Below are 25,858 nucleotides of genomic sequence, written 5' to 3' on the forward strand. Positions count from 1 at the left end.
TCACAGTGGAGAAGGTGTAAGGGAGCAGTGACAGGGAGCCCTCCGGAGGTCCCCAAGGGCAACACGTGACCCAGAGTGGTCCCAGGGGAGGAGGCTGGGTGGGGGGCAGAAAGGCAGACCTTGTGCCTGGCCTGACACTGATGGTGCCCGGTCACCACTTTCAGAAGGGAACCCTGGACAGAGGAGCCACAAGCCCAAGCCCATCCTGGGGGGACACCCAGAGTGGCACGAGGAGGCACCGTGTCGCAGGCCCCGGGGGCAGTCAGGGTAGAGCTGTGGGTGCCTCCCCCAGAGTGGCTTGGAGGCTGCCGCTTGGTCCCTCCTCTGAATGTCCCTGCCAGGGCCTGGCTCTTGCCCTGGTGAAGCTTTAACCTCTCTAGGCCTTCGGCTGCGCGGGACCGTCCCTGTGAGCGTCCTGACCCGGGGACGGGCCCTTCAGCCTGCCACCCTGAGCTCCCCAGGGCTGCTGAGCAGGGAGCAGGACCACCTATGGGTGGGGGAGCTGGGGCGCAGGTGTGGGCAGGGGAGGGTGTGTGGCCAGAGCCCCCAGCCCCCAGGAGTGCAGGGCTGGCTGGGAGGAGCCGTTTTCCGGGTCTAGTGTTTGGAGTGAACCTTTCAATTCCCATCCCTTCGACTCAGGGTGTGGGCTCTGTCCCCCTTTCTTTGTGATCCCCGCGGGGTTTCCATTTGACGTGGGTCAGAGATCCCTGTCTTATGTGAATGGAGGGCAGCCTCACTTCCATCCTGTACTAGATGCGAACCCCACCCCCTCCCCCTGGGTCTCTGATGTCACAGAGCCACCCGTGTGTTCCTGGTGGGTTTGGTACCGCAGACCCTCCACTGAGTCTTCTGAATCGGTCCCTTCCCTGTGGACAAGAAAAGTGAGGCCAGCTTTTGTACTTGCCAGGAACAGACCTTTCCAGAGACCCCTGTGTCTTCACCCATCTCTGAGTCCCTGCCTAAGGTCGTTCAGTCCACCACCAGGGACTCCTCTCGTGAAGGGCAGGTGCAGGGGAGACCGAGTCCCTTGCCTTTGGTTTCCCAGGGCCGTGCTTTGAGGAGTGTGTTTCTCCAAAAGTGCTGATGAAACTCCCCTCCCTTTGAGGGTGTGGTGTTGTGGTCCTTCAGGAGGGTGAGGCCCTGGGGCCCTGGCTTCCCAAGGGGATGTGCGCCTCAGGGCTGGACCTCCTCTGGCCAGCAGCTAGGCCCTGGTTCTACCCTCTGCACCACACATGGTCGCGTTTGGTCTCAGGTGTGCTCATGCACACACACACACACACACACACACACAGAAACACACAGAGACAGACACAGACATGTCACGGTGGGCAAGTTGGTGACTGCTTTTTTACTTGTGGGTTGGGGAGGCCTAGCAGGGGCATTGGCAATTCAAGACCTGCCCAGGCAAGTGTGTGAGATCCTTCGTCAAAGACACTAGAAAGGGCTGGGAAAGTGGCTCAGGAGTTGAGCGCTGGACTCACATGCGTGACCTTGGGGTCTCCATGACTATGACCAAGGAGGAGAGAAGGGAGGAGAGCAGGGAAAGGGACTGAAGGAGCCCAGTCCTCGGCCTTTCAGCCATGTGGTGTGGGACACGGCAACAAGGTCCCTCGCCGGAAGGAGAGAGCGAGACCTCCCTAGACACCCGGCCTCCTGGTGCCTGACACGTGGACGCCTCAGGTCCCAGAGGGGGGAGCGGTCAGTCTGTGAGGTTCCCAAACAGCCAGCTAAGGCTCTATGGACAGAGCAGTGGGAAGGGCCCCGGGCATCAGGGACGCCTCTGTCTCTCTGCACCCCAGGAAGGGCACCTGCTGGCCCTAGGGTTCTTGGCTGGCAGGTTCGGCCTTCATCCCTGGAAGATGACTCACACTCACTCCTGTGGGCTGCAGGCAGGGTTCTAACAAGTGACCTGATAGGACCCTGTGGGGCAATGATGAGGTAGGCGCCTGACCTGGCCCCCACACCCCACAGAGGTCCGGAATGTGGCCCTGGATCTCAGGGGGCAGAGCGACCCGCACCAGCGTCCTGGCGTGAGGGGACTGCTACCACGCTCTGGACACCAGTCTGTCCGAGTTGGAGGAGACGGGCGCTGAATGGCTCCAGAGGACCTGGGGTGGGGTCTTCACGGGGCGAAAGCCACGACAGAGTTGTGTACTGGCGAGGCACGGGCCCCGGGGCCTGGTCCAGCTCCTCCTTTCTCAGCAAGGAGAGGTCGGGGTCCCGAACACACGGGAGCACCGAGGTTCCACAGACCCTCCTTGTTCTGACCAGGAAGGTGGCCAAGGTCCCGGAGGCCCGAGTGGGAGATGCCACCGTGGGCCACCCCCAGGTGTGAGTGGGCCACTCCTGGCTGTGACCTCACAGGGGCCAGCATTGTGAGGCCCTTGAGCCAGCGGGGATATAAGGCCGGGACGAGGCTGGCACCTTGTCCACAAGCACAGGAAGCTCTAGGCAGTGACCTGTGGGACTCCCATAGTTAGCGCGTTTGGTGGTTGGTGGTTTGGTGGTTCTGGTTGCGGTCTCGGGTTGGTTCTTTGATTTGGGGCTTTCTGTTGGGCTTTGTTGTGTTAGTTTTGCTTGTGTTCTTTGCTTTGTTTGTTGTGTTTGTTTTTAGCTAGCGGGCTTAGTGGGCGTGGGGCGGAGGATGTCTAGAGAGAGCAGTGAGCGTAGTGTGGTGCGGAGGGTGTGTCGGGACCTCGCGGCCAGCTCCTCCTTGGAGGAAGCCCTCACGGGCCGCTATGAGCCCCTGGGGGTCGTCGGGCAGGGCAGCTTTGCCAAGGTCTTCCTGGCCCGACACATCCTGACGGGGACGAAGGTGGCCGTGAAAGTCCTGCGGAAGGGGGCGGGGGCCACCTTGTCCTGGGTCTTGTCGGAGCTGGACATCATGAAGGGCTTGGAGCACCCGCACGTGGTGCAGCTGCTGGAGATCGTGGAGACCCCCGGCACTGCCTACGTGGTGATGGAGGACATGGCTGGGGGCCAGCTGGGCCAGCACATCCCGGAGGTCGTGGGCCTGTGGGAGGACGAGGCCCGCATGCTGTTCGGGCAGGTGGCCAGCGCCGTGGGCTACTGCCACGCGCAGGGCATCGCGCACCGGGACGTGAAGGCGGACAACGTGCTGCTGGATGCCGCGGGCCGCGCCAAGCTGTGCGACTTCGGCCTGGCCTGCAGGTTCAGGGCCGGAGAGAAGCTGGGCCTGCTCTGCGGCACCGTGGCCTACTGGGCCCCGGAGCTGCACCGGCGAGAGCCCTACGACGGCCCCGCGGTGGACGTCTGGAGCCTGGGTGTCCTCCTGATCCTCATGCTCACGGGCAGCGTCCCGTTCACCGGGGCCAGCTATGCGGAGGCCAAGGAGCAGGTGCTGCAGGCCAGGTACCACCTCCCGTTCCACCTGTCCGACGAGGCGCAGAGCCTGGTGTCCTGGATGCTGACCCTGGAGCCCGCGCACAGGCCCACGCTCCAGCAGATCCTGGGGCACCCGTGGCTGAGCCAGGATGGGGAACGCTGCCTGAGTCCTCCCGCCGAGCTGCTCCCCAAGCGCCCGGACACCTCCATCCTGCTGGCCATGCTGGACCTGGGCTACGGGCTGCAGGAGACCTGGGTGTCGGTGGCGACGCGCCAGTTCAACCAGGCCATGGCCACCTACCTCCTGCTGGGCCACCAGAAAACCCGGGGGGCGGGCTGCCAGGTGCGGCTGCAGATGCCTGGGCGGCCACAGGTGGGGCCTTGCCCGTCCCTGTCCATCCCCTCCAGCTTGACTCTGGGCCCAAGGTGGGGCGTCAGCAGGCCGGCCATGCGCTCCTGGCCCCTCTCGGCCTGTGAGCAGCAGCAGCAGCAGCAGCAGCCTGAGGAGCTCAAGCCTTCAGGGCAGGTGGGCAGCAGGAGAGCCAGCCTGCCCGCCATCATGCTGTGCAGCCTGTCGGCCAGCGTCCCTGCTCCCGGCCCCACGGCCCCTCTGCCCGGGTCCTCCCAGGCCCTGGCACCGGATCCAAGCTCCTCCTCCACCGCGCAACCCCCTGCTGGCTCCAGGACCCCTGGCCTGACCCGTGACACCGCCAGGGGATGGAGGGAAGTGGTCCGGAGGATGGCCACCTGTCTGGCGAGGCTGTGCTGCTGCGTGCAGGCCCCCAGGACTGGCTCCGGACGCTCCAACAGAGTGGCTCCCGCAGCTGGAGGGCCCGCGCCACCACCAGCACCAGCACCCAGGGACCCCCCGGGACCTGCCCCCACCAGAGGTCAGGCCCTCAGAAGATTCTTCAAAAACAGAGTGGCTCCCTGGCCAGCGCCCAGCTGAGACGCCCACGGAGCCAAGTAGGTGGAGCGGTGCTGCCTTGGGTCTCACGTGTGCCTTGATGAGTGTCATCTCCAAAGGATGAATGGACACCCTCTGCCCTTGGGGGGTGCCACCAGGGTTAGGTCCACCTGGGCACCACAGGGTGGGCGACTCTGACTCCTAGCCCCTCTCATTGTCCACAGACAGGTGGCCCGGGTTCTACCTCACGAGGGCCAGCTGCTGGAGGGAGAAGTGCAACCTGCCCTGGCCGCCGCCTCCCGGACCCCTCAGGCAGGAGGACACCCGAAGACACCCGGACACCAGTGGGCCCCTGCGCCCCACCCGGATCCCACCTCAGGGACTTCTCCTTGGACACGTGCCCCGCCCTGCTCTCCTCTGCTCTCTCTCCCACCCTCTGGGGCAGAGATGCTTCCCAATAAGCTCTTCATCCATTTGCGTGTCCCACGGATGTTGGAATAAATTGGGTGCTCCGTGGGGATCAGCTGTTGTGTTCCTTGGCCGCCTCCTGGCAACAGTGGGAGAGTGGGTGGTGGTGTCACAGTGGGGAAGGTGTAAGGGAGCAGTGATAGGGGCCCTCCGGAGGTCCCCAAGGGCAACACGTGACCCAGAGTGGTCCCAGGGGAGGAGGCTGGGTGGGGGGCAGAAAGGCAGACCTTGTGCCTGGCCTGACACTGATGGTGCCCGGTCACCACTTTCAGAAGGGAACCCTGGACAGAGGAGCCACAAGCCCAAGCCCACCCTGGGGGGACACCCAGAGTGGCACGAGGAGGCACCGTGTCGCAGGCCCCGGGGGCAGTCAGGGTAGAGCTGTGGGTGCCTCACCCAGAGTGGCTTGGGGGCTGCTCCTTGCTCTGTCCTCTGAATGTCCCTGCCAGGGCCTGGCTCTTGCCCTGGTGAAGCTTTAACCTCTCTAGGCCTTCGGCTGCGCGGGACAGTCCCTGTGAGCGTCCTGACCCGGGGACGGGCCCTTCAGCCTGCCACCCTGAGCTCCCCAGGGCTGCTGAGCAGGGAGCAGGACCACCTATGGGTGGGGGAGCTGGGGCGCAGTTGTGGGCAGGGGAGGGTGTGTTGCCAGAGCCCCCAGCCCCCAGGAGTGCAGGGCTGGCTGGGAGGAGCCGTTTTCCGGGTCTAGTGTTTGGAGTGAACCTTTCAATTCCCATCCCTTCGACTCGGGGTGTGGGCTCTGCCCCCCTTTCTTTGTGATCCCCGCGGGGTTTCCATTTGATGTGGGTCAGAGATCCCTGTCTTATGTGAATGGAGGGCAGCCTCACTTCCATCCTGTACTAGATGCGGAACTCCCCCCCCCCCCCCCCCGTCTCTGATGTCACAGAGCCACCCGTGTGTTCCTGGTGGTTTGGTACCGCAGACCCTCCACTGAGTGTTTTCTTCTGAATTGGTCCCTTCCCCGTGGACAAGAAAAGTGAGGCCAGCTTTTGTACTTGCCAGGAACAGACCTTTTCAGAGACCCCTTTGTCTTCACCCATCTCTGAGTCCCTGCCTAAGGTCGTTCGTTCCACCTCCAGGGACTCCTCTCATGAAGGGCAGGTGCAAGGCAGACTGAGTCCCTTAGTTTCCCAGGGCCGTGGTTTGAGGAGTGTGTTTCTTGTCCAAAAGTGCTGCTGAAACTCCCCTCCCTTGTGGGTGTGGTGTTGTGGTCCTTCAGGAGGGTGAGGCCCTGGGACCCAGGCTCCCTGAGGGGATGTGCGCCTCAGGGTTGGACCTCCTCTGGCCAGCAACTAGGCCCTGGTTCTACCCTCTGCACCACACATGGTCGGGCTTGGTTTCAGGTGTGCTCATACACACACACACAGAGAAACACACAGAGACAGACACAGACACAGACATGTCACGGTGGGCAAGGTGGTGACTGCCTTTCTACTTGTGGGTTGGGGAGGCCGAGCAGGGGCATTGCCAGTTCAAGACCTGCCTAGGCAAGTGTGTGAGATCCTTCCTCAAAGACACCAGAAAGGGCTGGGAAAGTGGCTCAGGAGTCCAGAGCTGGCCTCAGCAAACTTCCAGCTGCCAGCTGATGATTGGCTCACAGTGGCCCCAGCAAACTTCTAGCTTCCAGCTGATTGGCTCCCCTGTGGTGATGCTCATTGGGCTGTTTCTGGCCCTTTCAGACCACGGAGGTGCTCATTGGGGGACTTTTTTTGGCTTCGCCCACACAACCCAGCCAATTGGCCTCAAGTGCAGGATGAGTGGGGGTGTTGAGAGGGTTCCGGGAAGCTGGTGGTTGCAGTTGGGCTCTGAGGGAATTCCTGAAGAGCTTGTGTTGTGGCGCGCGTGCGTGTGTGTGTGTGTGTGTGTGTGTGTGTGTGTGTTCTAAAAATAAAGTTCGTTTCTGCTTGATAAGTGGCTCGAGAATTATGCCCAGCCAGACTGCGGCAACTGCTCAAACCTATAAGCCTTTTGTTTGGTTTTAAATCATGGATCACGGTGCCAAAGAGAGGTGGGTATCTTTTCTCCACCAAGAGCACTCCCTGATCCGACAGCCTGGCTCGGGTCAGGACAGCAACATTGTACACACTAGTTCTATTAAAGACAAACCACTAATTCCAGACCATTTTATTTTATTTTTACACAATATCTTTATTTTTTTTTAATGTGGTGCTGAGGAACAAACCCAGTGTCCCACATGTGCAAAGCAAGCACTCTGCCACTGAGCCACAACCCCAGCTCCAGAACCATTTTTAAAAGGAGAACTCAGTGACCTTCACTCCCTCCATCAAAGTCTTATCATAAATGACAGTAATTCAGAGCCCATGGCAGTGGCCTGAGGGCAGATATCTATCAAATAGAAAAGCATGAGTTATCAGATATAGCAGAGGCGCAAACGTGTTTCAATTGTGTTGGTCAAGGTGGCAATGAATCAGTGGAGATCCCACTCTTCCAAACAAATGTCCCAGAACTTGGATATCCAAATACAAAAGTGAAGCCTTGATCTGTGCACCATATAAAAAACTCACTTATTATGCACCATAGATTTAACACAAGAGCTAAATCTGTGAAATACATAGAAGAAAACCCTCATATTCTGGGTGAATTGGGCACTAAATGCAGAAAACAAAGAAAAGATTGATTGAACTAATTTTGCCAAATTTCATAACTTCTGCTGTTTGAAGCACACTGCTATGGAAGTGAAAGATAAGCCACAGATTAGGAGGAAATGTGTGCAGACGTATCTGGGGAAGAGCACATATCCATCATGTTTGATAAACCCTTACAACTCGATAATAATGCTGGGAAAAAAGACCTCCAATAGGCACATGAGAACATGCTCAACCAGTGGCCATCAGAGATCCAGGAGAAGAAATGCCAACAAGACACCAGCGCAGAGCCACCAGGATAGCTAATAAGAAGTGGCAGTGTTGTGTATCTGGGATTCCTGTGTGGGGTGGAGGGCACGGAAGATGGCACAGCAACGTGGGAAACAATTTGCTGAGAAGCTTCATTTATTCTGCACCCTAGGAATTCTACTCCTGGATAGTCCTTCAAGAGCAATTAAAGCATATATTCATACAAATACCTGGACCTAAGTGTTCATAACAGTTTAATTCATGATTTAAAAAACCTGGAACGCAACCAAATGCTTATTAGCTGACAGATGGATAGACAAATTGTGACAAAGCTGTGTGACTGCATGACACTCAGCAACAAGGAGTGAGCAATGATACTTGGCCCAGGTAGCATTGATTTCAAAAGCACTGTGCCAACAAAAGAAGCCCCACATAAAAGACCTCACACTCCGTGGACTTCCAGGGGAGACAAAGGCTTGGGGCAGAAATAGGCAGGGGCCAGGGGGCTGCTCGGAGCTAGTGCAGTCTAGGCAACCGGATCAAGGCTCGTAACATTGTTTTGGATCATACAAAGTGATATTTGATTCTGATAATGCTCATTTGATTCTATATACTTGTCAAAATTCACTGAATTTTATACTTTAAAATGATAAAATTATTACATGCAAATTATACTTTGATTTTTCAAAGTAAGTAAATTTCACTTTGAAATGCAAATTGCCTACTCCTCCACTGCTTTCCCCCCTGGAGAGCAAGGCCCTACAGGAGGGAAGGCTCTGAAACTGCCTGCCACCCCCTAGGACCAGACCGAGGCCATGCTGATTCTTCCCAAGAGAACAACAGACCAGTGCTGCTCCTAAGGTGTCCCTGTCCCAGACTGCCTGATTCCCTAATCTAACCTCTACAGAATCCGGGTGGGGTGCGACCAATGGCAGTAGGCCACCACAGACCCGAGCAGTGGCCAGATGCCGTGCGGTGCTGGCCCTGGGACCTGGCTGGGGTTCACCATAGCCATAGGCACGCTGTGTACAGCTGCTGGTCAGGGGAATGGGATGCTTTCCAGCCCAGCCGAGGAGCGCAGCAGAGGTGTACATGACACGGTGGAGCCCAACATCTTGACCAGGGGACTGTTTGCTGTCCCCTCACGATGCAGTCCTGATAAAGGCCTGAGCCTGCCTGGATAGTCGACAGAGGATCACCTGGGCCTGGCGTCTTTGTGACTTCATGTTATCAGCAAAAGAAAAAACAATGGGGAAGATTGTGCTCTGGGAGGACACCTGTGCCCAGAGAGTGAGAGAGCAAGAGATGGGACTTGGAGAGGCTGAGAGGTGTCTCCCTGGGAGTGTTCAGGGGTCGGACACCCCTCTAAAGTGAGTCAGCAGCTTCGTACCTTGAACTCCTGCCACTGATGGATGATAGCGAACCCAAGGGTCTGGAGGCATTTTACTCTGCTCCAGGGGCACAGCTTTGACCTGCCATTAGTAGAGTGGTAGGCTGGTGGCTTTGAGTGAGTCCCAAAGTGAGGAAGAAAGCGGCAGCACACGCTGAGTCCATGTGGCCTAGAAGACCCAGTGGTGCAGGCTCCAGCCCATGAGAAAGCCCGTCACTTGGATGAGATGACCCGTAAGACCCCGTAGTCCTAAGGTGTCTGTGCAGATAGGGGTGTGCCTTGGGGTCTCTGGGAGGTCCCTGTGTGGGGAGCCGCCGGGTAGGAGCTAGACTTCTGGAACGAGCAGCCTCCTGTAGCCGACAGCTGTCCACAGTCCAGTGGGGCCAGGTGGAGACCACGTGCTCTCTCCAGCACTCCGTGACCAGCACACCTTGCCGTGCATGGGTCTGTCATCATCATGAATATCAGTAATGGATGGAAGCCGCTCCTCCAGGGTCACGGGGAGCAGGTCCAGGACACACAGGAAAGTCGCAGGAACTTCCCCTCCGCACCACCCACCCTGGGGCTGAGAGGCCACTGCATCTCCACCGTCTCCACCGAGGTCTCCCCTACAGCTGCCAGCTGTGCCTCAGGCACCCGTGTGGTGAGGATACTTGCGTCCTCTAGTTGGTCCATCTATCATCATGAATGTTCCGTTTTGTCTTTTAGCAACTGGACGAAAACTGCATTATTGAAAAACCATTTCATTTCTGAATATACCTGATCCAATGTTTAAAAAATTGCATACTGCTGTTCAAAATTGAAACACTAATTCAAAAATAGAAACAATTTTAAAAGGGCTGGGGTGTGGCTAGTTGTGGAGCGCTTTCCCTGCATGCATGGGTTCTGGCTTTGATCCCCAGCACTGCCACAAACAAAATCACACAAAAAAATGGAGGAAAAAAACCCCGGCGCACCTACCAAGAAGAAGGTCAGAGGGAGTGGGCGGCAGCCCGCCCTCTGTTTCCAGGGTGCTCACTGCTGGGGCAGGCAGGAGGTCACACTGTGAAACCTCCCCTCTCTGGAAGTCCTGAGGGTGAACTTGACCTTCTCCACTCCCACCTCGACCTCTCCCCGCCCCTGCACCTGGAGTCTCAGCCCCTATCTCCATGGTCTGTAAGGTCAGCAGGCTCTAAACACAATGTTGAGAGCGTTTCTACTCCTAGAGTAAAGAGGCAGTCGGGCCACTCACAGGATTCATCATCTGGGGCTTTCTAGGGAGCCTGGGCCTCAGCTAAAACCCAGAGCATCTGTTGGGAGCCCAGATGGGCAGTGCTGTCCTCATTCATTTACTCAACAATAGTTTTGAACCTCAGACAGAGATGCCCTCTTTCATTCCAGATCAATTCTTTCTTTTCTAAACCAGGTAAGGTTGGAAAAGGTTGGTTGGCAAATTAAATAATAGAGGAAAGAATTTTATAAAACCCAGGTGACTTGTAAGCTTCAGAGGCAGCCATAACTACTGACTCAGCCCTGAGGCCCCTTCTTCTACTGGCCAAACTTTTGTTTTTTCAGAACGAATGTTACGATTTATTGATTATTATTATTATTGCTTTTTGTTTTTTGGTACTGGGGATTGAACCAGAGGCACTAACCACTGAGCAGCATCCTCAGCCCTTTTTATTTTTATTTTTTTGAGACAGAGTCTTGCTAAGCTGATTAGGGCCTTGCTCCTGCTGTTGCCGAGACTCACTTCTAACTTGAAATCCTCCTGCCTCAGCCTCCTATAAGTTGTTGATTGTAAAAAAGAAATAAGTGAGGTAATGTGGGGTTAAGAACAAACTCTAGGAGACAGGAAGTAGACGAACTCTTGCTCTAACCCCAGTGGCTTCTGGTCACCAGGCCAGCCTCCTGGGCTGCTGCCGTCTGCAGGAATGCGCTCACTCAGGAAAACTCACAGAGAAGCCATGAAGAAGGAGTCACCTATCTCTAATGACTTAGCAAATGCAACCTTTAAAGAAGGAATTTGAAGGGAGAGAAACATCTGAGAAATGGTGCTACAGGTCCTCCCTGAGGGGAGCAGTTCTTGCAGGGGGGACAGCTGTTCTCTGATTCTGCCAGCCCAAGGGGCTTCAAAAGCAGGTGGGGAAAGTCAAGGCAGTGAGAACAGGTTTATCCTCTCCCCCACCCAGGATCCTACCAGAATGGTCCTAGAGGAACAGCATGAACCCAAAGCAATCAGGAAGAAGAGGGCCATTAAGTGTGTAAGGACCCTCAGTTAGTTTCTCAGTGGAAACTGGATGTTGATTATTCGTGATTGTAACCTTGAAGAAAAACAGGAGGTCATGCCCAAAGCAGAGAACTGTGTCTTCAGCAGAATACTGGGCTGGGGATCTTTTATTTTTAGCTAATGGAAAAAGAGAGACAGGGTGGGGGACAGAGAGGGGGAGGAAGATGGGGGAAGGGAGGTGAAAATGTCTACAGAGAACAACTAGCCCTTCTGGTCTATCCCATGAAACACCAGGAACAGAGCAGCCATCCAGAAGGTACCACCCCACCCCAGCGCACACCCATTTCCTCTGTTAAGACATTGGAGGTGCCTGGGGAACGCAGCAGTTAGTATAAATATTGGCAGGTTCTGGGAGGCTGGAGCGCCCATGCCTGGTGACCCGATCACCCCAAACCACGGCCAGCCCCGGGCCACCCTCAGCCTCTGACCCCAAACACACATTTCTCTGCTCTTAAAGGATGTTAGATGTTTTGCAAAACCCTGAGAAATGGAGGAGCAAGACTAAAATAAAGAGATGGAGAACTCCTGTGGAATAATCAAATAGTTTAAGGTAGCAAAAGAGAACTCAGAAATGGAGCCTCGTCAGTGTTCTCATGGGGCCCGAGAGTCTGTTTTTACAAAATCGTGATAAAGTGTGCGAATGAAAGGAAGAACTGGATTAATAAAGCTCTTAGCGGTTAAAAGCAGATGGCCAGGTCAGCCTCTTCATCTCCCAGGTACTTGATGGAGCCTCTGCCGACGTCTTCAGAGGTGTTCTGCACCGTGGGCAGCGGAAGCTTCTGGGGCCTGAGTACCGTTCAGAGCACAGGCTGGACACCGGCACGTTCCCCAAGTGGCCTGAGGACAGATGCACAAAGGGACCTTGCAGAGAAGTGAGCAGGGTGCAGAAGGGCAGGAGCTTAGCATGGCCTGGCCTCCGGTGATGGCGAGGCCCTGTTGCCACCCCAGGCCCGATGGGGAGACAGGCAGCCCAGGGGGAGGGGGAGGAGGAAAAGCCTGGAGGAATGGACACCTGTGTGGAGCTCCCAGCTGGGCAGAGGCGGGTGGTGCAGGCCACCCCTGGAGGAGATGCGCAGCCCTGACTCCAGCCTGCCTCCGACCTGCTGGTCACCTCCATCCCCAACACCAGGCATGGCGAAGGACTCTCAGGGGCAAGGAGGGTGGTTCTGGGCAGGCCCAGCCCAGCCCAAGGCTCATAGTTCAGCAGTGGCCTACATGGGTGTCAAAGTCTAAGTCACAGGTCCACTCCCTTCAGCACGTGCAAGTCTGTACTGCTGATATATCTGTTCCGAATTCTGACATCAGGCTGAGATCCCTGTTTCTCCCTCCGACGTCTTTTCAGACTTACCCCCTTGCCTAGATCCTGCACATCTCACCCCCATGCATTTAGGCAGAGGTTTTGTATTCTGTCAGTTTAAGGTTTTCCAACACCTGAAGTTCCTAACTCCTCTTTGGGGAAGTTCTTGGTCATCATCTATCCCTCTCTCTTTTTAAAAATTCTCCTTTTGGAATTTCTAGCACATGGATTTGACACTTCTCTATTCACTTGACTTTTCATGAACAGTTTTTTCATTTTCTTAAGCTTCCTTGATACTTTTTGGGAGGTTTCTTAATCTGATATTCTCACCCAGTGATTTCTTCCTTTGCTGGCTCCATTCTACTCTGTGTCCCAACCTACAGTGCTTTCATTCCATTCTGCATTTTGCAGGTCAAGTTCACCCACTTGGTCATTGACTTAGATGTCCTTCTCCTCTTCCTGCTACCAGAACACTCTCACTCTCTGGGAGCACGTTCCTCATGCCTACTTCAATTCTTGAGTTCCTCATTCATTTATTTTGCCTGGTGACTGTGGATTGGGTTGCCACTGACTTTAATGGCAGCTGTGTTCCTCAGAACTCTCCTAACTTACCAGTGGTGCTGAAGATCTAACCCAGAGCCTCACACATGCTAGGCAAGTGATTTACCACTGAGCCACAACTCCAACCCCAATAACTCATACTTTTGACGGTGGCCTTATTAAGGGCCCTGAGGTGGGAAGAATCTCATGATCTCTGCCCTTGGTGTTTGCTGTTTCTCAAGATGGCAGAATACATGTATGGAAACATAGGAGCAAAGGGTGGGTGGGAAGAGAGACAGGCATGTTACCATGGATACTCGGAGCCAGTGCCCGCGGAGTCGGGCAGACAGCAGGGAAACAGGGGGACTGGACAGCTGAGACCAGCCATGGGGTTGCTGTGGTCTGGGGGAGAAGTCGTGTTCCAGGTAAGGAAACTGCTGTCAATAGAGATTCCTGACGTGGTGAGGGAGCATTCTGCAGGAATCAGAATAAGACAGTTTTGAGTCAAGGTCATCTATTCAGTGTAAGACTGGTGTATGGAGGTCAGATGGTGCAGAAATGGCCCAGAGCAGTCACCTATGGGGAAGGTGGTCACCAGGGATGGTTGAGGGGGCTTCTGGGTGGATGGTGGGGCAGAGAAGAATGAGATTTCACAGGCCAGGGTCAAAAAGGCACCATGATCTGACCATGGTTCCCAGCAATGCCAAAGAGAAAAACAGATGAGCAGAGATGAGGATTACAAAGAGGTGTCTCCTGAAGACATAGCTGTTCTGCTTTATTAATGGGACAAAGTGATGAGAAGCAGAAGACAGGGTGGGAGGGAGCCGACCTGCTCAGGACCAGTGGGGGTGGCGGGTCACCTGCGTCACCAGGCACGCGGGGGCTGGGAAACATGCAGGACAGGCTGGTGTGTGTTCGCGGGACGGAGGGGCGTCCTTCGTGTTGTTGCAGCTGGAGCCTGCGTGTGGCCGAGCTTGGGGACCACTTGCCCTCACGGGGCTCTGAACGAGTGAGGTCTCTGGTTTCCACATCTGGGGCTCTGGCCCCTGCAGAAGACCTTTAGGAACTCAGCATGCTTGGGAAATGCAAGAGGAGAAATGCTCGACACCACGACTGCCGGAGATGACCCAAGTGCTGTCCCCTAGTTAGGGCCAACACCGTCTCCCCAGCAGCTCTATCCTGGACATCAGCCCATGTCGCAAGACAGATGAGGTCAGATACGGAGCTAAGTCTCTTCCAAGATGTCAGTGTTTACTGGGCGGAGAAAGGCAAAGAAATGCCCCGATCTTTATGTTTTCTGAGCCGTCTCCCTGTGTGGTCGACAGGGCAGGGCGTGTTTTCCTGAAGAGCTCTCTCCAGGTGCCTAGGGCACGCACCCCCATGGCGCACGTCTCCGGCACTGCTCCTGCACTGCCTTCTGTTGTGGCCTGCGAGCTCCTTGGTCCTCGTGTCCCCCTGTATCGTGTACGTGTGGCTAGACTTCTGTGTGTCCGGGGCAGGCTCCCTCGTTTCGCGCTCTCTGGGTCCCAGAACCTGGATGGCGGTGAAGTCGCGTGGCTCTGTGCTTCACTAAGTCCTGGGGCGCCATTAAGCCAATGGCAGCTCTGACTCTGTGGGTCAAGAGGCGTCTGGGCTGCGCGGATGCTGGGCTCATGGCCTTGCCCCGTGAGGCTCCCCAGCTCATCCGAGACCCGCATTAGGAGGCTAGGGTTGGTCTTCTTTTCACCTCTTCTGAAAGCGGAGCTCTCTGTTTGAGGACCCAGGTGTCTGGCTTGGTGCTGCCTCGTCTCTGCCTGCTCCTGTGGATGCCAGCACTTTCCTGCCCTGGCACAGTGATAAAGGAAAGGGGTGAAGTCCCGCGGGGCACCTTGGTTCCCAGTATTTGCCACACCAAAAACATTCAAGCTCTCTCCTGTGAACATCTCCTCCTTCCCCAGGCCTCTGACTGGAAATGCCTTACCCCCAGCTCCAGAAACTTCCATGACTAGTGGAAGCCCAGTGGTTGGCTCAGGGATGAACACATGGCCAGCGAGTCAGCCCAGGTGTGTCCTGCCCGATAGGAATGGAAAGCCTTAGCTTTCCTGTGCTCCTGGGATCAGGGCCCCGTGACAGTCTTGGGAATGGCAACTGAAGAAGTGAGACCCAGAGGAGGAGAAGACCCTAGACCCCGAGTCCAGGGTCATCCAGCGAGATCCGATCCAGGGGTGTTCAGATACGTGTGCCAAGAAATTTAATTCAGCTCAAGCCATTTATAATTTATTTTTATCACTTGCCATTAAGAAAATACAATCAGCTGAATGTGTATTTCCCTCACCACTTGGAATCTGAAGTGCACAGGGATCCCTGGAGTTCTGCCTGAGGCTCATTCAACACACCTGTTTGGGGCTTGTTCTGAACCAGAAATGCTGCTGGTTCTGGAATCCAGTGGTGAACCAAGCAGATGTGTCCTCTGCTGGGAGGCTGGACACTGGAAAAGGAAAGGTCACCTGGAATCAAGGCAGGAAGAGTCACAGAGGTAAAGAGCTGTCAGCAGGAGGACAGGCAGGCTTTGCCGGTGCCTGGTGCTGGGCGGGCAGAGAGCTGGACCCAGGCTCCCGGCACGTGAGAGGTGCACCACCTGCGCACCACCTACAGAGGCAGAGAGTCTGGAGGGGAGCAGGAGGCCGCCTGCTAGACATGTCCAGCTGACTTGCCTTTAGACCTCCAAGGGACCCCCAAGCCAAGTAAACAGATGGGTAAAGCACTAAATGTCCTCCTTGACAAGTGGCTTCAATTGCCACTCAATTATTTCATGCTTAATATTGTGTGGCTCGCATTTATGTCTTGTCTTGCCAAACAATCCGAAGGCCCTTGGGCAGGGGAAGGAATACGATATGTATATTTATATATGGGAACCAAAGCACAGGGCTTTGAATATCACAGCGATGCAGTCTGAGTTGGTGGATTTGAGTTGACATGTCCCTTTCTTTTGTACCCAAGAGTCATGTGGATTTATTTTCACTCTGTATTTATAAACAACTGAAATGCTCTCTAGGCAAACAAGGCTGTGGTCTTGAATCATTGCTCTTGAGATAGCTCATGTTTTATATCTCTCGAACATGAAAGTTCTGAAGATTCGGATGGGCAGCTCAGATCTTCCAAAGACCAAACATTTTGGCCAACGGGAAGATGGAAGATGGGCCTGACTGAAGCTCTGCATGTGGACTCACCTCTGTTGGTGATGAGTGTGATGAGAGTCTGAACGCAACCACTGGGTTCACCCCAAGAAGACGGACTTTCTCGTGAGGGTGGATGACGTTCGTTGTGACCTGGAGCAAACACCGTGGTGTCCCCCACACCCACGGTGCCCTTAGTCATGTATGCAGTGTGGACAGAGCAGGGCCAGGAAGGCAGCTGTTGGTGGAGTCAGCTTGGGTGGGCTGCGTCATCACTCTGCATCTCAAGTTCATGATTCATAGATGAAGATGACACGATTCAGAGAGATTAAAAGTTTAAAACCAAAAAATCAGAAATGTAAAGCACAGCATTTCAATTTTTCTACACACATGATTTTCAAAAGAAAAAAAAAGGGACAGATGAGATGAATAATTAAATAAAAATAAACAGAGTCTAAGTTTTCTTTTAGCAAAAACAATAGAGAGTTGAGATACATGATAAAAATAAATGTGTTTAGGTAGAGGACTAATTTAAATTGGAAGAGTTCAAGCAAAATTTTATCTCCATTAGCTATTTGGAACCATTTACCTGATGCTTACCTGACCTTCTCAAATCATGGAGAGAATGAAACTCAAGACCTAAAAGGAAAGCAGATATTTGTATTTGTCCACTGTGATTGAAGTATAAAATAGTAATTGAATTTTAAATTTTAAAATTTCCAGACTTAAAAATTATTGTTGCCTCATGATTATAAAGATAAAATGGAAAAGACAGAAAATAGATAAACCCACTTGTATTTGGCATTAAAATTCAAGTGCATTTAAATCGCACCATAACTGTGCTTGGTGGTGGAATTTTCTTACTTTGCCAAAACAGCGACGTTGTGCTGATGTACTCATTAGAGTGACATGTATTTATTAAGTGGATGCTGTGGCTGATACTCTGGGCATTTTTATATTTATATTTATATTTTTACATTATATATGTAAATATATATATATTTAACACAAAATAAATGCTCACCCTGGGGACCTCTATTCCATATTGGTGTAAGGAAGGTAGAAAATTTCCGGGCAACATGTGCAAATCAAGGAGAGTAACCTGAAACCATGGAGGACCAGGAAGTCTGGAATGGAGCCAGGCAGGGAGACCAAGCTGGAGATGGGAAGGAAGGGGAATCACCAGCCCATGAAAGAACTGACCATGAATTGGAAGGAAAAAATGTAAATAACAGGCATTTTTTTAAAAAGTATTTAATGATTTTAGTCAGAAATTAATTTATGGGATATTGAATTTCTATGTCCTGTAATTTTTGATGGATATATTTTTCCTCTTATTTTGCTGTTGTTCTTTTCAGGAGTTTTGCAGAAGTGTTTCCCTGTATGGCTTCTTTTCCCATCTTTCTTATAGAAGATACACATGACATTGCCCAGCGCTTCAGCCAGGGTAACTGTGGAGTACAGCTGTGCTGCTGTGCGACCTACACTCCAGCCATTGCTATCACTCTTCTGTCTTGTGAGACTGAAAAGCTATGTTCCCTAAGTAACTACTGTCCCCTTGCCCAGCCCCCAGCGACCACCATCCCACTGTCTGTCTCCATGATTTTTGTAAATTTCTTCTTAGAAGTCAAACCCTGCAGTATTTCTCGGGACTGGCTTATTTCACGTAACCTCATGTTTTCATGGTTCATCCATCTTGAAGCAAATGTCAGAGTTTTCTTGCTTTTTAAGGATTAATACTATGCAGCTCAGGGGTTAAGTGCCCCTGGGTTCAAGCCCCAGTACCAAAAAATTTTTTAAAAATCAATATTATTCCACGTCTGTGCCTCACGTTTTGCCTGTGTCCTCTTCTGTCCGTGGACACCGGGTGCTTCCACACCTTAGCTGGCGTGAACAATTTGTGGTGAAGCTGGCACAAACGTGTCTTCAGGACCCTGCCTTCCATTCTTGTGTGCGTGTGCCTGGGAGGGGGTTGCCGATTTTTAAGGAACAGTGGGCTCCCCATCCATAGGAGAGGGCATTTCCAGCCCCTCGGAGGACACCTGACCCGCTGATGGTACCGAACTCTGTGCGTGGTATGCTTTCCCATACAGCACATACATACCTGTGATAAAACCTAATTTATAAATTGGATACAGTAAGCAATTAATAACAACTAGCACTAAGAACAATTGTAACAATGGACCACAATAACAATTTATTTAAATTCATGAATTATTTGTGGAGTTTTCCATTCCATATTTTCAGACCATGGTTGGCCAGGGGTAACTGAAACTGCAGCAAATGAACCCGTGGAGAAGGGGAACGACTTCAGTGCTGTTTTGGATGAGGGTCTCCATACTGTTTTCACAGTAGCATTTTGCATGCCTGCCCAGTGGGCTTGGGGTTCCACTTCTTCACCTCCTCCCAGCACTCGCTGCATTCTGTTCCTGGGGTTTTGACTGCAGCCATCCTGGCAGGCCTGGGGCGGTGCCTGTAGTTCTGACCTGCGTCTCCCTAGGGATCAGTGACATAGATGGCTTTCACGAGCGTAGGGCCACGCATGTGCCTTCTTTGGAGAAATGTCAGTTCAAGTCCTTTGCACGTCTTTGAATTGCGCGACAGGCTGTTTGGTTTTGGTGGAGGGTAGGGGACTATTCCCTCCGTTGCAGACACTCTCGCCCCGTCTGCACATTCTCTTTATTCTATTGATAGTGGCTTTCGGGGTTTGCGTTTTATACTATTGCTTGTGCCCAGGAGTCCAAGAAGTCACCACCGAATCCAGCATCACGAAGGCTTCATCCTGTCTTTATCTTAGAGGCTCACAGTCTCAGGTCTTGGGTCCATTGTGAGTCCACGTCTGCATGGTGTCAGGCAGGGCCCGGCTCAGTCCTTCTGCATGTGCCTGTCAGCTTTCCCAGCACCTTTGTTGAAGAGTCTGCTCCCTTGGCTGGTCGTGGCACCCTCTAAAGGGCCCTCTGGCCACCCACCAGCGTCTTCCTAGTCTATTCCTGCCCTTGATTCCATCTATGTCTATTTTCCCCGTGGACCACGCTGCTTTGATTACTGAAGTTTTGTAGTAAGCCGTGGCAGCAGAAGTGTGAGTATTCTAGCTTCATTCTTTTAAAAAATTGTTTTGGTTATTCAGGGTTCCTTGAGATTCTGAGGGCATTTGATGATGGTTGTTCTGTTTCTGCAGAACATGCCATTAGGAATTTGATAATGATTGTGCTCTCTGTAGATCACCTTGGGAACCACCTTGAACAATCCTAAGTTCCACACTGTGGAGATGTCTCACGTCTTCTTTCATTTCTTTCAGGATTATTTTGTAGGTTTCCTTGCACAAACCTTTCCCCTCCTTGATTAAGTTACTTCCTAACTATTCTGTTCTCTGCTGTTACTAAAACTAGAATGGGAAAACCCACAGAATCATTTCAAACGAGGCAGACAAGTCATTTGACAAAATCCAACAGACTTTCATTATAAAAATATTCAGCAAACTAGGAAGAGAAGAAAACAACCTCAACTACAATAAAAATATACATGAAAACTCACAATGAACACCACCCTCCAGGGGGAAAGACGGAGGACGTCCCCAGGGAGCACTTCCTCCCCACTCCTCTTCAGTTCAGAACTGGAAGTGCCAGCCGACTGGGATCATCGGTCAGTCCTCTGTCTGTGGATGGGATCTTATGTGTAGAAAACACCAAGGTCCCACAAAAAGACATTGGACCTTGTCGTGGGACACAGAGTAGGACACACAAAGCAGCGAGTCTGTACGTGGGCCAAGACACCTGAAAAGACAACTCCAGGACCATTTCTGATCCACCTCGGAGTGCCTCTAGTTCTCACTTCACTTACTTCATTTCTCTCCTCCACAGCTTCTTTCTGCTTCTTTGTTCTCGATGTGCTCATCTCCATTTTGTTTGCGCATCACTTTCTGTGTTTTCTCCACGTCTCCTTCAGTGCACTGAGCATCCATAGGACAGTGTGCTGGATGTCCCTCAGAGTTTCCAGGACACTGTCTGCTGAGGTGCTTTCCCCTTTGCCTGGGTCCCATGCTCCGTTTCTCTGATGCTCCGTGGGTGGATCCTGTGTTCTCTATGGTGGTGGTTGCTGTTTAAACTGCACATTTGAGTCTAACCAGACTCTCTCTGTTTCAGGGCTTGTAATTTTTTTTTTTTCAGTGCTGGAATCAGACCAGGGCACTGCTCAGCTAGGCAAGCACCACTAAACGTCCTGACCAGGGTTGTAGTTTTTGGTTTTGTTTTGGCTCATAGTGCTTTGATTTTGTTTCGTCTTGATTTCGACTGTTGCAGGCTGTCTCTGTGCGGAGGCTCACCTGAGGTACAAACTTAAGGTCTTCTCAGATCTTTTCTGGGCCTGTGACTTCCCCTGGGTGTGTGTGGTCACGTCAATGTTTTCCTCATATACGAAGCTGTCCTTGGTATCTGGCGCCCAAATGAAAAGAGGGGAAAGCGGCAGTGGAGGGAAGGTTCTGTCCTTTAGGTGCTCTGGAAGTCACCTCGCCAAGAGAGGGGCCTGCCCCAGTGTGGATGGAGTGGTCCCCTCTGTCCACCTCCGTGATCAGGAGCATCACCGTGGTTGGAGCCCAGGTCCCAGTATTGGGAGGCCAAGGCATTTCCCATCCTGGCTCCTGTGGGCCTGAGCGGTCAGCTCCAGGAGCAGGTGTGCAGCTGCGAGCCCAGCCCTGAGAGGAGCCCACGTCCACCCCGACTCACCATCTTCTGCCCGCCTTCCCCTAGCAGCTGCATGGCAGCTAGAGAAGACAGCTGAAGACCGAGTGGCGCTCCCGGTGCGTCCTGCTCTGCCCTTTCCCAGCACCCTCGCTAATGGCCTCTGAGAAGGATGGTCTGTCTTCCAGTTCACACTGACACTCTGCAATCCGGGTCTCTAGATCACGTTCACTCTCTCCTGCCCACACCCCCTGTGGCCTTGGGTTCCTGTATTCCCTGTGAATATCACGAGACTATAAATAAGAGAGTGTACCACGTATGAGGATCACAATATATAACACATGAATAGCACACAAGCGCCAGACGCCAGCGTGTGCGGCTGCTGGGGCCTGAGGGGCTGCGTGCCTGCACCAGTGGCCCTGCAGGAGGCACCGGGTCCTTCAGGTGGTCATGTTGCTCCCTTGCGCTTTCTGCATCAGAATGTGTCGGGAACCCCTGCTTGCCAAGGGAAGGGAAACCCCAGAGGCAAGAGCAATGAGTTAGACTTGATTCATTTCTATAACAGGGAAAAATAATTGTTTAATGCTTAGCAACATCTATGTGCCTTTGTTTGAAAAGAACAAAAACCTTAGGTTTTTTGCAATATGATTCACATTAATTCATACCATAAAATTCCCTCTGTAAAAGTGAGTTCACCATTTAAAAGTGAATTCTTTTAAACCCAGTCGTTTTCAGTACCTGCACAAAGTTGAGCAACTGTTGCTGTTACTAATCTTGGGATGTTTTCAGCACCCTAAGTTGGAATCCTGTGTGCACCCACAGGCATGCCCACTCCGCCCTTTCTTCCCATCTCTGTGGATGTGCCTGCTGTGGATGCTTCACATAATGGGGGCAGACGCACCGGCCTTGGGCGCCTTCCCCACTGGAGTGCTGGCGGGGCACAGTCCCCCTGCTGTCAGGAGTGGTGACCAGGGCCTGGACGTCCCACACGCAGCATATCGTTCAGCTGATGGACTCCGGATCTTTCCCTCCTGCCTTTCTCTACTGTGAATGAGGCCGTGAGGAACTCTCCTGGGGGAAGTTCCGTGGGAGCGTCTGTTTCCAGTTCTTCTGGGCCTGTGCGCAGGGCTGCCGTGCTGGGTCCCAGGCACTCCCTCCTCAGCTTTGTGAGGAATGTGCGCTGGTCTCCGCGGTCACTGCCTGTTGCCCTTCCTCCCAGCAACGTAGGAGGCTCACAATGTCTCCAAAACCTCCCAGACACACGCTCTTGCCATATTCTGTTGCTGGAACGGTGTTCTTCTGAGACACAGAAATGGTTGAGCATGTAAATTGGGCATATGCACATAGGTATTTGTGTATGTATACATGTACACACACACAAAATGAGGCTCGGCTCACACAGTTGTGCAGGCTGGGAAGTCGGTCATCGGCACCCACAGGCTGGAGACACAGGGAAGGCAGTGTCACGGCTTAGTCTGAGTTTGGAGTCCTGGGAAACAGGGATAGCTGCTCAGTGAGGGTCCAGGCAAGACCTATGAGGTCCGCCCAGCGGGCAGGCAGGACAAGTCCTTCTTTGTCTGCTTTCTTTTCTGTTCTGCTCGGGCCTTCAGCAGGTCAGATGATGGCCCACAACACTGGGGATGGCCATCAGCCTGACAGGTCCCCATGCTCAATGCCCATCTCACCTGGAGACCTCACAGCACAGCCAGGGAGAACGTTCCCCCTGGGAACTCTGGCCAGCCAAGCGGATGCATAAAATTAGCCACCAGGAAAATGTTTGGATCTTTCAAAAATATTAATTTTTAAAAATCTTTTAGTGCATTCTAGCCATACCTAATAGTGTGGTCCATTTCGACCTGTTTTGAGTGCAAACGACATAGTTTTCCCCGTGTCAATCATCTTCTAAGAATCCCAGTTCTCTAACACAACCCTCCGTCTTTCCTTCAGTTTTGCCTGTATTTCCTTCTACTTCTCTAACTTACCTGTCATGGTTACCTGGAGGCCTTGCTGACTTCAGTGTCTGCACCATGGCTGAGCCTGTTCCTGTTGGCTACCATTTCATGTCCTCTTTGAAGCTATCACTTTTTTCTGGGTTTAATAATAGTACAGAACCCCTTCTCTTTTGCACACCATTTATTTCTTCTCGGGTTTGCTTCAGAAGACTTTTTGGTGACCTGGGTTTTAATACCAATTGCAGAGAACTCGAAGTTCTATTTTAAGTAGTTGAAAATCCATACTTTAAAGCAATGTTTTCAGAAGCTGCAGTGCTCTACCGTGGCCTCTGAGTGGCTGTGGGGACCCTGAAGTCTAAGGGCTGTCCCTGCTTCACCCAGATTGGAGCTTACTTCTAAGGACTATTTCAGTGATCTCTGCCTCCACTTCTCTGTAGTGTTACTATTGCTAGGGAGAGGAGTATTTATTCTACTGTGTATTTTCAAAAAGGGAAGAAAAAGATTGGATCAAACAGAATCTATGTCCTTCCCCAATTTGTGAACCCCCTTCCCACATTCCCATCTTATTATTTTTTATGTTTGACCACTTCAGCGCCTAAAGAGGTGCCAGTACTATTGGCAGGTGGACTGACATCAGAACTGCCCATCCAGTGATGAGCCCAGTTTCCTGCAAAGAGGCTAACATGCTACCTGGGTTCCATTTGAAGAGCCTGAGCTCAGCATTATTTGAGATACACCTAATTCTAGGGGAAAGTGGTTAATCTAGAGCTTTGCAAAGCTTCTGAGATATTAATTTTTGCAGGAAAATCCTTAGACTGTGAGATTGTAGGACCAGACAGGGTCTGTAGATGGTGGACAGATGAGGTCAAAGAGACCAGGAGGTTAGTGAGTTCCTGAGCTCTGGCTCATCAGGGTCCAGGGCAGGTGGGGGGGGGGGAGGGAAGCGCTCCCTGAGGAGTTACCTGGTGTGTGAAAGTGAGAGAGGGAAGTGCATTAAAAATGCACCTTGAGTTTGGAACCAGGTCAAATGAGCTTCTGAGTAGGAGAAGAAGACTCCTGAGTAGAAAGGCTAGGTGCTGCTGGGAATCACGAGTGACCTGAGGGGAGGCTCCAGGCAAGTCAACTGTGCCAACAGGACCCCGAATTCATAGGTACTCAGAGGGTGCAGCACGGGGCTTTGGTGTCTGCATGTGCTGTGAACTCACTAACAAGTTGACCAGCTGACCTGTCCCCTGTCTCCTGATCTGTTTATTTTGTGGTGAGAACTTTTAAGGCACCGTGCTGCACTGTGCGGTTCCATCCATCTTGGACTTGCTCGTCCTCTAACTGAGACTTTGGACACTATGCCAGGGTCTCCTCCTCCCCAACCCCGCCTCCGCTCGCAGCCTGTGGGAAGCCTGCTCTGCCCTGCGTTTCTGTGAGTCCAGCTTTTTCAGGTCCCACAAGTGGCATCACGCAGTGCGGTTCTTTCTGTTCCTGGATTACTTCACTTAATGCCAGGTCCTCCGAGTCCACGCGCATTGTTTCTAATGACAATGTTTCCATGAAAAAGACATTACCGAGTGTCTCCTCCTGCCTCTCCTGGCTTCCAGGTTTCTGGAGTCCTCTGGTGTGGCAGGTTCTCTGTGCTCTGAGTCTCTCCTCCCGTAGCGCCTCGCGGCAAGTGGCCTTTAGACTTACCACCTGGGTCTGGGTCTCCTTCCCCCTCGGGTTTGGACATGCTCCTGTTTTCTGCTCCCTTCCTTCCTGTACTCCTCTGAGACTCCCATGATGTTTACGTTGGGTCATTCGATGATCAGAAACCTACAGGCCTTCTTCCTTCTTTCCCATCCAGTGTTGTTGTTTTGATTTTTATTTGTTGTTATTTCTCTGGGTGATTCTCAGTTCCCTGTTTTCAAGCTCACGGATTCTTTTGCTTAATCAAGTCTGCTATTGAAGTTCTATTTGGTATTTTTCAGTTCAGTCATTTTGTTCCTTAGCTCCAAAATTTCTAGCTTTTTAAAAATAATTTTTCTTTGTTGATTTTCTACTTTTATTTGCATATTTTTTCCTTTTTTAAAATCTTCAATCTGTTTTCTTATAGCTCATTGGAATTCTTTAGGATGATTGTTTTGAATTTTTGTCAGAGAGTAAAGCTTCGTTTATGTATTTTTTATTTTCTAGAATTGTGTGTGTGTGTGAGTGTGGGTGGGGGTGTGTGTACATGTCTGTGTTGGGGACTGACCCCAGGGCCTTGCACGTGCTGTGCAGGAGCTCCACTGCTGGACTCCTACCCAGCCATCTCCCCCATGTTCCTCGGTTGGTGCATGTCTCCCTGATTATTTGTGACCCTGTGGCATTTCATCAGTGTCTATGCGTCTGAAGAATTAGGCACCTCTTTCCTTCTTTACAGACTAGCTTTGGAAGCAAAAGCCTTTTATTACTGAGCTCATTTAGAGATTCTGGGTGGGCCATTTGGCGGGTTCCTTGCTGGTGGGCTGGCCTGGGGCCTGGATCAGTGGATGGGTAGGCCTGGCAACTGTCCCCGAGGGCTGGCCTAATGCCCGAACCCACTGGAGTGCGCTTGTTTTTTGGGCCTGTGGGGCACAGCTGGGATCAGGGTATGTGGGGACAGACCTAGGCCCATGTCCACAGGGGCTATCCAGAAGCAAGAGCCCAGGGAGGCCAACTTGTGGCAGGAGAGGCCTTGAGTGAATCAGGGTTCCTGGCCCGGGAATGATCCTGGTGTTGGGTCCATAAGGATGTGTCTGACCTGGAGTCAGTGAGATCTGAAGGGGCCAGCCCATTTCCTGGGTCTACTGGAGTGGTTCTGGACCCTGGGTCCACTAGAGGGGTCCTGGATTCTGAGTCTACTGTAAGTCTCATTCTTGGGTTCACAGGAACCTGGCCCTGTGTCCCTGGATGCTGTGTCTGTGGAGGCCAGGTTGGGGGCTAGGTCTGTGGAGGCCAGGTTGGAGTCTGGGTCTGGGTGTGCTGGCCTCAAGCC

The 25,858-nt window shown here is 52.6% G+C and overlaps 1 protein-coding gene and 1 long non-coding RNA gene across 5 annotated transcripts in view; both read left to right on the forward strand.

Moving 5' to 3' along the window:
* LOC139706469 (uncharacterized) overlaps positions 1–25,858 on the forward strand; it is a 48,863-nt gene that overhangs the window by 9,590 nt on the left and 13,415 nt on the right. The window lies entirely within an intron of this gene.
* On the forward strand, positions 30–4,772 carry LOC139706468 (sperm motility kinase Z-like). Its single transcript, XM_071614750.1, has 2 exons — positions 30–4,311; positions 4,477–4,772. The coding sequence occupies exon 1, from the start codon at positions 2,645–2,647 to the stop codon at positions 4,292–4,294; it is 1,650 nt and encodes a 549-aa protein (XP_071470851.1). The 5' UTR covers positions 30–2,644; the 3' UTR covers positions 4,295–4,311; positions 4,477–4,772.

Source organism: Marmota flaviventris, chromosome 7 (genome assembly GCF_047511675.1).
Source record: "Marmota flaviventris isolate mMarFla1 chromosome 7, mMarFla1.hap1, whole genome shotgun sequence".
Lineage (NCBI taxonomy): Eukaryota > Metazoa > Chordata > Mammalia > Rodentia > Sciuridae > Marmota > Marmota flaviventris.